Here is a 12,694-nt window from a genome sequence, read left to right on the forward strand (position 1 = left end):
CATCAAAGGAAGCCTGGTGGATGAGCACACGGTTTAAGGGCTGACTACCGGTAGTCTCGCTAGCCAGCCTCCCCTCCCTTCACTCCCTTCAGGAGGACTAAGGGCTGACCAAAGCAGGGAATGAGGTGAGATGATCATTTACATAAAATGCATTTATTTATTTATTTAACCAATTAGTCCCGCTGAGATTGAAAATCAAAGATTTGCATAAATACAATGACTAAAATACAATCAAAATGGCATAAATCACTTATCAATGTTGTCACTCTGTTTGTTCCCAGTGACTTTTAACCAGTGATTTTGATTTCTGCTGTTGCTAGTTCTGTACCAAACAAACTCTGACCTTAAACCAAGACGTCCGTGTATACTTTAGTTGATTTATTTTGCATTGTATATATTTTCCGTATATTCTTGGACTATAACAGCCATTCTTAAAACAGACTGGAATCTTATTGGCTGAGAAAAGAAAAAAACTGGCTTGGCGGACCAGTAAGAGGATATATTTCATCTGTTCATGTTTTCCTATGTAATGTTGATTTATTGCAGAACCTTTTTTAAATGCATTACAAAAGCACTTTTTTTTTTTTTTAAGTGCAAAAACACTCGTGTGAGTAAAAAAGTACCATAATAATAATAATAGTATTTTAAACGACCTTAACGTCTCGTGTCCTGATTTATAGCCTCTTAGGGTGACTGGTGCTTTTGTGTGCTGTCATTGATTCCCTTCTGGGGGGAAACTGTTATTTGAATGTGGTGGGACGCTTGAGTCAATCTGGCCGGGGGCCAAATTGGGGGTTGGGCGGGGTGCAAAAAGTGTTCAGCAGCTCTGCACGGCATGGAGAGCCCAGTGAAGTGATGGAGAGTCCTTTAAGAGTGGGAGGGCGGAGCCACTCCTTTTAGTGTTGTCGTTAATTTCCCAAGGGCAGGGGTTCTTAAAATCTGCTGTCAAGCTCCGAGAGCAACAGTCGTTAAAACTACTGATGTGCCTGTCATGTGACTGATGTCATGTGACTGATCTGCAGTGGGTCAGCGACCCTTTTAAGGCCCCAAATCACAATATTTAACAATAATTGTAGCCCATAGCTCAAAGATGCAGTTTGTCCATTATTCTGACATGAAATCACCGTTTTAATAGCGAGTGAGTTTGACTTGATACATGAAGAGAAGACTCAAGACTTGGGTTCTGGTGACTTGGGACTTGTGCTTTGATGACTCGTAAAGGTTTTTAAAGTCTTGACTTGAGATCTTGAGTTTGTGTGTAAAATGACTCAGATTGAAAGTGATGAGATTTGTTCCAGCAGACGACTGGATTCAAATTCTGATTTCTGAATTTGTATGGAATGAGTGAAGTTGAAAGTGATTGTAGAAATCAAACTCATGATGTTCTTACCAAGTTTGTATCCTATTAAAACCATATTGCATTGAAAAGTGTGGGGGGGGGGGGGGAGAAATGTTAAAGAAAACAGCTGTCGTAAAAGTGAAGAATCTGCGTTTTAGAGCAGTGAGGGAGCACATTTTTTGAGCCTGACCCAGACCTGAGAAGAGACGGGAGTGTATAAGGAGAGACAGGAGGAGAGAGGGATGGGAGAGACCAAACACAGGGGCATGAGGAAGACAAGAACAAGCAGAAGAGTTGACCCAGATCTGAGAATAAAGAGATAGGAATGTAAGGAGAAATGGACAGAGTAAAAAAAGGTATGAGAGAAACATGAGGATGTGGGGAAATGGAGAGATTAACCAAGAGGAGGACCAGAGGGTAGGAAGGAAAGAAATTAATGGATGGATGGATGAATGATCTCTCAAGCTATCACCCGCTCATGGGAGAACTGTGCCCTTGTTATTTCTACATCTGACCACAAGGTGTCACTCTTTAGCCATTTCAACTGTATGTAGTTCTACCAGACTGTGGTTCTACTTAACTTTCTGCAAATCAACAATCTTAATATATTCACACTTTGGAGGGGTTCTATTTTCTTAAAAGTGCAGCATGTGTCGCATTTTTTAAACACCAACATCACTCTAGCTAATTGTGATCCCTTGGTATAACTACTGTAAAACAAATGAGACCCTGGTGGAGACAATATTATGGTCACTTCTATCTCACACCAGCCCAGGGTCAGAATCATTGACTGTACATAATGTCAGTGGTCAGACTGTTTCTCAAAGTGAAGACTACATTTCCCATAAGCCTTGTTGCAAGAGGATGTTTGCTTCTTTGGCGTCTGTCTTTAAAGTTGTGCTTGATGTTACAGGTTGGCAGTGGCAGGGTGACATCACCTGGAATCAGAGATGGTAGTTTCTATACACTGTACCACATGTCAAGTGATCATGTGAATGATGTTTACAATGCATCACAGTCATGATAGGAAGGTTTCTAATGTTCTCAGGAGACGTTACAAAGGCTTTCAGAGCTCATAATGGTTTTTGCACCATCATTACATAACATATATTACCCTTGAATACCTTAACTAACACATTCACACAGAAGGTGTTAATGAAACACGCAAGGCAAGGTATGTAGAAACATTATTTTTTAATCTAAAAACACAAAAACAGATACATTAAAACAATCAGAAAAACATTTTAAAAAAGTGCAACATAACAAAAGTATTTACATGTGACTCCCCAGCAGGGAATGATAATCCGATAGACTACCGGTATATATTACCGTATATAGTCTATCGGATTATCATCCCCCGCAGTATGCTGCTCGCCCTGTCACGTCCAGTCCTGTCTGTGGCCTTCTCTACAGGGTCCCTCACAAAGCTGTTCCACAGACGAAGAGTCTCATCAGCCCCAATCGTAGCACATGTGGAGTTGTCTGGGCTCAGAGTGGCATGAAGAACTCTGTCATCATGTCCTAAAAGAAGAGAAAGTGCATTTATTATCTTAGAACAGCAAAAGCATGAACAACAAGACTGCTTTGAAATGTTAGCTGGTGGTTCCCTTTTAAAAAGCCCCAAGTATGGGGCGTCCGGGTAGTGTAGCGGTAGACTCCCTGCCCACCAACACGAGGGTCACAGGTTCATGCCCACGTGTTACCTCCGGCTTGGTCGGGCGTCCATACACGCACGATTGGCTGTGTCTGTGGGTGGGAAGCCGGATTGGCGGTATGTGTCCTGGTCACAGCGGAAGGGGACTGGAAGGGAACTGGTGGGAATAGCGTGAGAATCTGGGGGGAGAAAATGTCTGGGCGAGTATCAGACAAGTTTTAAGATTCTCCCCCCTTCTCTCCACATTGTACTTGGCCAATTTCCCCTGCTGTCCCGGTCATTGCTCCACCCCACCAGCTGCGTCTTTTCACCCGAGACAGAGTTTCACCAGCGTGTGAGAGGATCACGCTATTCCCCCAGTTCCCCTCCTGTTTGACTTCAAACCTGCAACCTTCGTGATGATAGGCAGGGAATCTACTGCTGCACCACCCGGACACACCGACTGTCGTGACAAGAACTTACCATTGAGCTCTGCAACTTTGGAGAGGGATGGGTACTTCCAGATAACAACATTGTTGCTGTTGAGTCCATGGGTAGAAAGCAGCTCCTTGTAGTTGGGCGCAAACACCAGGGAAGAGATCTGAAAGGCAAAGACATCACATGGCTTAAGTCACAAAATAAAAAAAGTACACAGTGAATCATCGACTGACGGTAACCATCAACATCATACGAAGGGACTGGATGGGCTGAAAGTTGCACGGTTACCTGGGACTGAGTGTCAAGTGAGCTGATGCAGGAGCCACTGTTCACATTCCAGACGCGGATGTGTCGGTCACTGGTCCCACCTCCAGAAGCAAGGATGTTCCGCTGCCATGGACACCAGGCCAAAGCCTAAGACAAGATGGCAAAATAAATGAATATGATTGTCAGAATTCACAGCATGATCTGATGTACAAGTCCCACTGCCAGGGTTTAGAACCAGAGGTGCCCAAATGCTTTCCTATGAAGGGCCACAAATTCATCTGGAAGGAGGGCAGCGGGGCCAAAAATTAATACTGACATTAAGTGAAAATGTGTTATATTTTTGTAGACTATTCTAATAAAAAAAAATAAAAAAAAAGTATTTTCTCTGTTTAACAGTAATTTCATCAGTTAGATTTAGAGTTGATGGATTCCTTAGGTCTTCTAGTTTCATCTTCTAAGTATCATCACTCTAGCTTTTTTTTTAAATGAGCCCGCCACAGCCTCTGAAAAACAATATTGTGTGTGTGAAAAATAGAGAGTAAAAACAACAATGTGGTTTGTTTGGTTGTCAGGGTGAAGCTCCTCACCTTGACGGCTCCTTGGTGCTGGTTCCAGCAGCGGAGCGACTGGCGGTGATTCACGCCGGGCCACACGTTCACCAGGTTGTCGGCGCCACCGCTGGCCAGGTACTTCCCGTCAGGAGACCACTGCAGACCGCACACCTCGTCAGTGTGACCCCTCAGCGTGGAGACGTGGTGGTCCGCCACCCTCACATCATGGTGGTGGATGAGTCCTGAGCTGGAGCCACTGAGGGAGAGTGTAAAAATATATATATATATATATATATATTTAAACACATTTTGCCCCCCGAGCCCCTCGTTAACTTCCTACCCTGTAGCCAGTGACAGTTATAGACACAAGTGTCGGACAGAGACTGTACCTGGTCAGAACGTGTTCATTCCAAGATAAGCAACCAACTCTCCCCACGTGGCCGGCCATGTTGCGTAGATGCTTCCGGGTCTCCACATCCCACAACTGAGGGAAGGAAAATATAAGAACAATTGTTTTCTTAACCCATTGATACCTGATGCAGCATTTGCGTGTATATCCCTCATTTGTGTGCGTATCCCTTTAAGACGGCGAACCGCGTTAACTTAAAGGGATACACACACAAATGCTGCATCAGGTATCAATGGGTTAATGCAGGAATAAACCAAGTTTCCAGTACATTAGAGTGCACTCTGTAATGAAGCCAAGACTCAGTGGTGTGTGTGTGTGTGTGTGTTAGTTAGCCTGCTCACCTGAACTTTGCAGTCACTGGTGCCGATGGCCAGGTAGCGAGCCTCTTTGGCCCACGACACTGAAGTGATGTAGTCCTCGCCTTCACCATCCATCTTCATGAGCTCAGTGACGTCTCCCTGACTGTGATCCCACACGTAGACACTGTCACCGAGAGCCACAGCAAGAAGGTCGCGACTGCCCCAGTCAAGTAGACTCAGATCTGGGAGAAGTGGGACCAAATGAAAGCTTGTTAAGTACAAAAGGGCTCCCCCCCAACAACCCAATATGCAAACTTTATATTTATTTATTTTATTTATTTATAAATTTATAAAGATATGAAACTTGAGATATAAATCAATGAATGGCCTAATTATTAGACCATTAATTGACTCTAATACCCATGTCACCAGGCCAACAACTAAACCCAAAAACCCAAGAAATGCATGTACATTACTAGGAATAAATCACCACTCTTTGCCACCCGCCCAGTCATAGAAATATGAAGTTAGATGAGAAACTCACAGAAATCATTCCTGAGCTCAGGGCAATCAAGGATTCGGTCAGCAGCAGTTGATATGTGTCTGGTCTTCTTGACACAAGCTGGGGCCGTGGCTTGACTGGAGAGGACTTTCACATTGTTCCGCCGATAGCCTGTAAACTTGTCCTGATAGCCTGTAAATGAGAGGAAAACGAATTATACACCGTTCACTTTCCCTGTTCGGGTCGTCATACAGTTGCACGACAGCATCAGTAATGTAAAATGCTATACCTCCTGGATCAAACAGTGGCTTCCCTTCCAGGTTCAGGATCTTCGCCTCTTCAATGTCGAACCCATTGAGTGCGACAGACCAGGCTTTCCGGTTCTCCTGCAAAAGACACATAGCCTAGTCAATAACATGCCTATAAAATACAGGCCAGACATACTGTAAACTTTAAAGTATCAAAGCAAACTGACCAGTGCTCCCATAGGATCTTTTGTGTCGACAGGATCAGCCTCCTTTGTCAGAAGGAAGTTTGCCACCTCCATTTGTTTGGGATTTCTGGTGGGAATGAAGCGGTCGCCTCCAACATTGGAACAGGTGCGTTTTTTGCCTTTACATAGGAGAAGTATTTCATTGGTTAACAGTTTTCAGAAACTTTTACTAAAAGAGATCCAACACCACAATCTGTTTGACAAGTCTGCTGAAGACTAAACATTATACTGGAAGGCATCCATACAAATTATATTTCAATCATGTGAGCAAGTTACCTGGAGTTTTCCTCCGCGTTTTGGCAGGGGACAAAACATTTGGAGGCGTTGAGTCGCTGGCCTCCTTTCGCCACCTCGCCATGTTGGTGATCCTCATGTCGTTATGCAGCAGTCTGAAAGTAGCGTAAACGTTCGCTAGCATGAGAGACGAGGAGAGCAGTTAACGCTATTTAACATGTTCATTCACATTTAGCTCAAATGTAAACAGTAAACTGGTGGGCTTAACCAGTTGACTTAAGTTTCATTTCATGAAAAATAGCAGCAGTTACATTCGTTAGTTAACCGTAAGGTTCATTAGCTAACCATACTACTCAATGTCAAATTTGCTAAACTACATTATGCTACCGTTGTGTGAAGAATACATGGTCGTCCGTCCGCCTCGAATTGGAGCCGTCTCGCCGTCTGGCGGCGCCAGCGAGCCCTACATGCTAACGTTAACGTTAGCATAGCATGTAGCGTTCGTTAGCTCACAACTTACAGTAACATACTGTACAGATTTACTGATTACATTAATCCACTATTAAATGCAATGTTTTGTCTTTTAGCTTGTAGAATTCACTAACCTCTCTGAGAAGAAATGTGCTCCAAGTCGTTTGTCAGTAGTTTGTTGTTGATAGTATGATTACTCGCTCTCTCTCTCTCTCTCAATTTCCAACAAGTTATATCAAGAGTTTGTAATCATATGACGGGGAAGGCTTGCGCCAGCGTTTATATCTATTTTTTAAATGCCGAAAGCGGTGCGGTGATTGGTTACTGTAACAACGGCGAAAATGCATGTATGTGATTGGCGTAGAAAACCTCGTTGGTTCGCCTCCTCGGGACGGGCCATGGAGACGCGAAAAATGGGGTTGGGAAAAGTTGTATCGCCATCTAGTGGCAAGTTAAATCACAACAATAACATGGCATCATTCAGCAAGTAATCAGCAGCTACCACTGACTCCCATTCATTTTTCATAGCAGTTTCAGATTTGCCCGATTCAAACTAGCCTATCAAAAAATGTCAAAGAAGCATTACACAGTTGAATCCAAGAATAAAGGAGTCCAAAGTCTAAATTATAGCTGTATGGAGGCTTTAGAGTGCATAGTGTTTATGTAGGCCTACCTTTAAAATACTGATAATAATATGTAGGCTATAATGTGCATTTGATAGGCTAAATAAAATCAAAGACTTCTGACACTGAGTGTTTAACATTAGGCCTAGCCTGATCAATCAATCAATCAATCAGTCAGTTTTATTTTGAGTGCAAAATCACACCAAGGTGTCTAATTAATAATCAATTAAAAGAAAATTAACAGCGAATAATTAATAATAGCCTACAATGAACATAACAAAAAAAGTTAATGGTTGAATATAAGGATGAATACAACTCGATCATAGGCTACTAGGTTTATAAAATGCTGGGCTTTAGTAGGTTCTTAATCATACAGGTCTTCATTAGATGTGATCTCAACAATGTTAATAATTAAAGGTGATAAGAGACTGATGATACATTTTGTTTCCATGCTGTAGGGCCAAGAGTCGTTGATCAAGTAGATCTACTTGATCCAGACTCGAGTCTGGCAAGCGAGAGACTATTGAACTGATCCCTATAATAGAGGATGACTGATAAATCGAGCTGCTCCTCTGACCCAGCTGGAGAGATTACCGTAGCTCATGACTCGACTGATTTTCCTGGCATGGGCATGGGAAACATCCTGCCGTTCAGCTCCTGCAATGCAGCTATACAGACCGGAAGTTACGTTTGCCTTCAAAATAAAACTAACGTTCACCGCGTAAAAACATTGACCTCAATGTTAGAAAAAGGAGAAGGATTAGCTATGGTACACACAGAACACCAAAAGTGATAAATATTATAATGCTAATCGGACGTTTAGATTATACGTGAAATGAAGCTAAAATAAACGTCTTCTTTTTTGTTAAAGATAATTCCCATAAATACCGGTTTTATTTTGAAAGTTCTGATCGGAATTCTCATTATCAATCTCATTCGTTATTTCGGCTAACTTGACAGTAGTCTGACGTCCGCACAGGAAAGCTGGCAACTTTACAAGACAAAAACAAGGCGGGGAGTGGATTACTTTACGCTGTTTACTCATTGTACGTGTCCAAACAATAGTAGTTTATAGTGTAACGCTGGAGGACGGACTGGTGGGGGTATATGCCGGTGGGTCAACGGGGTGGGACGAGGGGGAAGCTTTTAGGTGTAACACCGTTCTGTTGTTGTTCCGGTAGAGTCTGAAAGGAGACACGTTACTGCACCGTCTGAGAGACGCGCTACAAGTAGCATGCAGGCTACCGAAACTGGCTGTTGTCTATGCAAGTTATCGGAGCACCTCCAACTCCCGGGTTACTCTGTGAGCTGCGGCAGGGAATAAATAACACTCACGTGAGGTAAAAGTGTAACTTGTCCGTCTCTGTCTATCTGCTAGCTTAGTTAGCCACACCGCAATGCTACAATATGATGGCAGGCTTTAGAGCAGCTCATGGGGTTTAAAAACCGTCGTTTTCGGAGAGAATGACGCAGGATTTCCGAGGAGCAGTCTTCAGTGGAGCGAAGTTTACATTGGCTCTGTGTTGACATAACAAGCAGCAGCCTACAGTAAAGACGACGCTGAGGCTAATCACAGTCACAAGATAGACTTCTGAGCAGAGCTTAGCTAACGCCTGGGCGACCGCTGCTTCTTCACAGGTACCGTCAGGCCTTCTTTTCTTATCTCTCTGTCTTATTACTCGTGTTAACGCCAATACCGCCGTCGTAGCTAACAACAACAACAACGGTTATTTTGTGAGTTTGTTTGACGGGTAACGTTGTCGTTTTGCTCTCACGAGAATAATACCGGTAGCTAGGCTAATAACGATTCAAGCTCACGATAGGCTTTGAAGCAGCTAACGTTACGTTGCTACGGTAGGAGGTTTTCATCAGCTGGTGTGGGTGACTTATTGCGGAAACTCGAATATTGTAACGTGAGTTACTAAAGTAACGTGTTGAGGTAACGTTACTTGTAATTCATTTGACCACTCTTACTTTAACTACTTGGGCATTACCATTTTATGCTCGGGGAATTTTTTTTTTTACTCCACTACCTTTGTTTGAAAACGTAGTTTAATAACGTTAGCTACTTTGCAGATTCAGATTAGAGTGCAAAATATATTCAACTAGCTAATCAGTTGTGATGCCTTCATTATAGATGACTGTAAGCTAATACAGTTAATGTTATGTGGAAAATCAGCCCACCTTCCATCTAAACATGAAATGCTTACACACGAATAAACCAATCATTATAATTCAATTATTATTCTGAAATCATTCTGCATCGTGAGCCTGCAGTTGCTTAAAGGGGGACTAACCCCCTAGATATGTATTAGAACAGTGATTTGAAAATACCTATGGAAAAAACCAAGAAATGACATATACTCTTGTCTATACTAGACTCTTTGGCTGTGTTAAGTCAAGATTTTTTTTCGGAAATCGACGCCATTACAGTTTGCCTACTGCCTCAAAAATAATTTATTTGAGAGGGGCGATATCTTTATAAATATCAACAATTAGCCAACGCTGGTGGCCTGTATGGAAACAGAAAATCCTGAAATGGTTGATAGTTATATCAATTTGGCCATTCAGTGGCGAACTAGAAATTTAATTATTTTTGTCCCATTTTGTCCCATGTGTGTGTGCGTGGCTTGCATGTGGCTTGTCTAAACTTACGTTAAGAGCCTCGCTGCTCGCAGCACACAGCACAGTGAGGACAAACCTCTCGCTCTGGGGTAACACAATGCGAGATTTCTCCACGTAATTCCCTCGTCTAACTAGAGATAAACCGCGCAATGAAAGGCGCAGGAGGCAGCGCAGAGCTCTTCTCCTCCTCACACTGTTCCCATGCGAATCCCCCCGAGCAGCACACACACACAGACAGAGCCAGTCGCTCTGCTCTGCTGACTTGATTTCCATAAAAGTTGGCGTTGCTTGTACACAGTGATGATATTATATTAGCCGATATGTTTAGAGAAGCTTTGTCACATTGTCACGTCGTAGTATAGCGTTATATTTTACATGTCCGCTAAACTGCGACGAGATTTGTTTGCTGAAATGTCAGACTGTTGAAAGCCCCCGCCTCTCACTGCTGGTGTGTGCTGCTGCCGCGCGCCCCCGCGGGTGCATGAGAGAGCAGACTGGCCGAGAGAAGTGCTTCTGAAGTCGGACTGATAGCCGCGGAAATGTCAGACTGTGCTCTCCATAGGGTGCTCTCTGTGCTCTGAGCACAGAGCTGCTGCTGCTGCTGCTGCTGCTGCTGCTGCTGCGCGCGCGCCCGGAGCTTGGTGCTAGTGCATGAGGTTACAGTACGACTCTCTCCCGCCCGCTCCCGCCTGGCTGGGCTGGAGACAGAGCTTCCAACTCGGACCGATAATATAAACATCATCATTCGAGCTTATCCAGGTAAGATATTAATAAAGTAGTGACACATTCAGCAGGAAACTAACTATAATTAAGACATCTGTCAACTTTGACGACGTTTGGTTCAGTATTTTAAGAGCAAACTTCAATAGGAATAGGCTTGGAGTTCTGAGGAGCCGAAAGGGTACAGGGGGGGTAGGGGAGTAATTATCTTGAAATCCCATAGTCTTTGGGGACAACCTGACGTCAGGTTGTACCAAATCTCCCATTCATTTGAGAAAAAAAAAAAAAGCAGTGTTGGACCCTTAGAGGGCGCTTATGCCAGATATGCTGCTGAAAAATGATACAAATGGTAAAATGGCAACAGTTTGGTGTCAAATGTGGAAATTCTGACCAGAATTCTTCACACATCACCCCCAAAGTCATATATATTGGTTAAAAGCTGAAAAAAAGTGTTTTGGAGGTTAGTTACACTTTAAAGTACATTTTGATGCCAATAACTTTTGTACGTTTACTTAGCATTTTGAATGCAAGACTTTTACTTGTGTAACAGAGGTATGTTTATACTGTGGTGTTTCTACTTTTACAAGATCGAAGAAGAAGAAGTACTTCTTCCACCACTGCCTACCACCTTGAAGTAGTAGTAGGTTTTCATCTGCTGTGGGTGCTGTCAGACACCGGTTACTTACAACAGAGGCACTATATTAAATAGCACTTCTGCAGAATAAGAGCGGAACTAGTTGCTAAACTTCCCTCGAAGTAACTGCCTTCATCATTACTGTCCGCGGAGTTGGGGGCTTGTTTTGGTGACTGGGCCAGCTGTGGTCCGGAGGCTGTTTCACAAGAGGCGGGGGAGGCTGTTTCACAAGAACCCGCTGTCATTATTTTCATCAATACAGAGGAAAGACAACTAGTCTTTCCCTGCAGACAGTCGCTGTTGCTGAAGCCGCACGACCTTTTGGTGACAATGTTTAAATATTGGACGAGTTTGTATCAGAAATACACGTCTGAAATCATAGGTAACGTTACAGTAAGACTACTGTGTAGAGGCAAGTCCAGATGCTGCTTCACAAAATGACCCCCCTTTTATTTTGTAAACAGAATTCAGAAGGATGGACAACTCCGGATACAGCACGGGGAGTTTCGACGGCCTTCATCACCCCAGTGACGATGACGACGATGAGATGGTGGACATTGCTGGAGCCACGCTGGACTTCTCCGGCACGGACGACGTCCCTCCCCTCAGCTCAGCCTCAGGTAAGCCGGCTGCGACCAGGTGTTCACTACGTGGATTTGCTTCATTCAAATATTGCGGTGTGAACAGGTTCTCTTATCAAACCTGTGCAAACAAGTGAGTGTGAATGCTGTAACATTGTGAAAACCATTTTAGAATGATCCTACAACTAAAATGTCACAGAAAAACGATCCCAGTGCCTAGGAATATAACAGCATAGTGACAGCATAGGAGAAAACAACAACATATCATTTCCTTTAAGGTCATTGTAGCTTCAGTATTGAGTAGCACAGTTTTGTTGCACTACATTTGCATATTAAAACAAGCATAAAAAGGCTGTTTTGTAGGTTGACCGAATGTCTGCAGGTCCTTAAAAAGTTGGATAAAGTACAAAGTTACCTAGATTTAAGGCATAAAAAAGTATTAAAATGATGGACTTCCGGTATGTTGGCGGAGTAGGCAGTCGCAGAGTGAAACCGTGCTCCCGGGCATATCGCAATTCTTACACTAAATGAATCAAAAACTCGCTCCCTTCTAGGCTGGGAAGTTAAATGAGTGGAAGGAGAAGGAAAGGTGCCCGAAAAGGCAGAAAAGGTGAGCTACTCACTCGGGAAGAAGAAAACGCCGTAGCAGTGGCTAACTCTGAAGCTAACGTTAGCGTTAGCTTACCTGAAACACCTCAAAGCAGCGAGCAGGCTAGCCCCGGACCAAACATGGACTCCGAACAAATACTCTCAGCAATAAAAGAACTAAAAGCAGACCTCAAGGGGGATAGCGATGGGCTGAGACGGGAGATTAATACTATGGGACAAGAAATCAACGGAAAACTCGATGGTATTGCTGCGGAAATGCAGAGCTT

The 12,694-nt window shown here is 43.4% G+C and overlaps 1 protein-coding gene across 1 annotated transcript; it reads right to left on the reverse strand.

Moving 5' to 3' along the window:
* Positions 1-2,678: 2,678 nt before the first annotated feature.
* Positions 2,679-6,304, reverse strand: LOC310772560 (cell division cycle protein 20 homolog; the record flags this gene model as incomplete). Its single annotated transcript, XM_083664655.1, has 10 exons — positions 2,679-2,860; positions 3,456-3,573; positions 3,699-3,824; positions 4,265-4,484; positions 4,618-4,712; positions 4,979-5,178; positions 5,481-5,630; positions 5,728-5,824; positions 5,914-6,050; positions 6,208-6,304. The coding sequence occupies 10 exons, from the start codon at positions 6,302-6,304 to the stop codon at positions 2,679-2,681; spliced, it is 1,422 nt and encodes a 473-aa protein (XP_083520781.1).
* Positions 6,305-12,694: the final 6,390 nt, after the last annotated feature.

Source organism: Poromitra crassiceps (assembly GCF_964638095.1).
Source record: "Poromitra crassiceps genome assembly, contig: HAP1_SCAFFOLD_127, whole genome shotgun sequence".
Classification (NCBI taxonomy): domain Eukaryota; kingdom Metazoa; phylum Chordata; class Actinopteri; order Beryciformes; family Melamphaidae; genus Poromitra; species Poromitra crassiceps.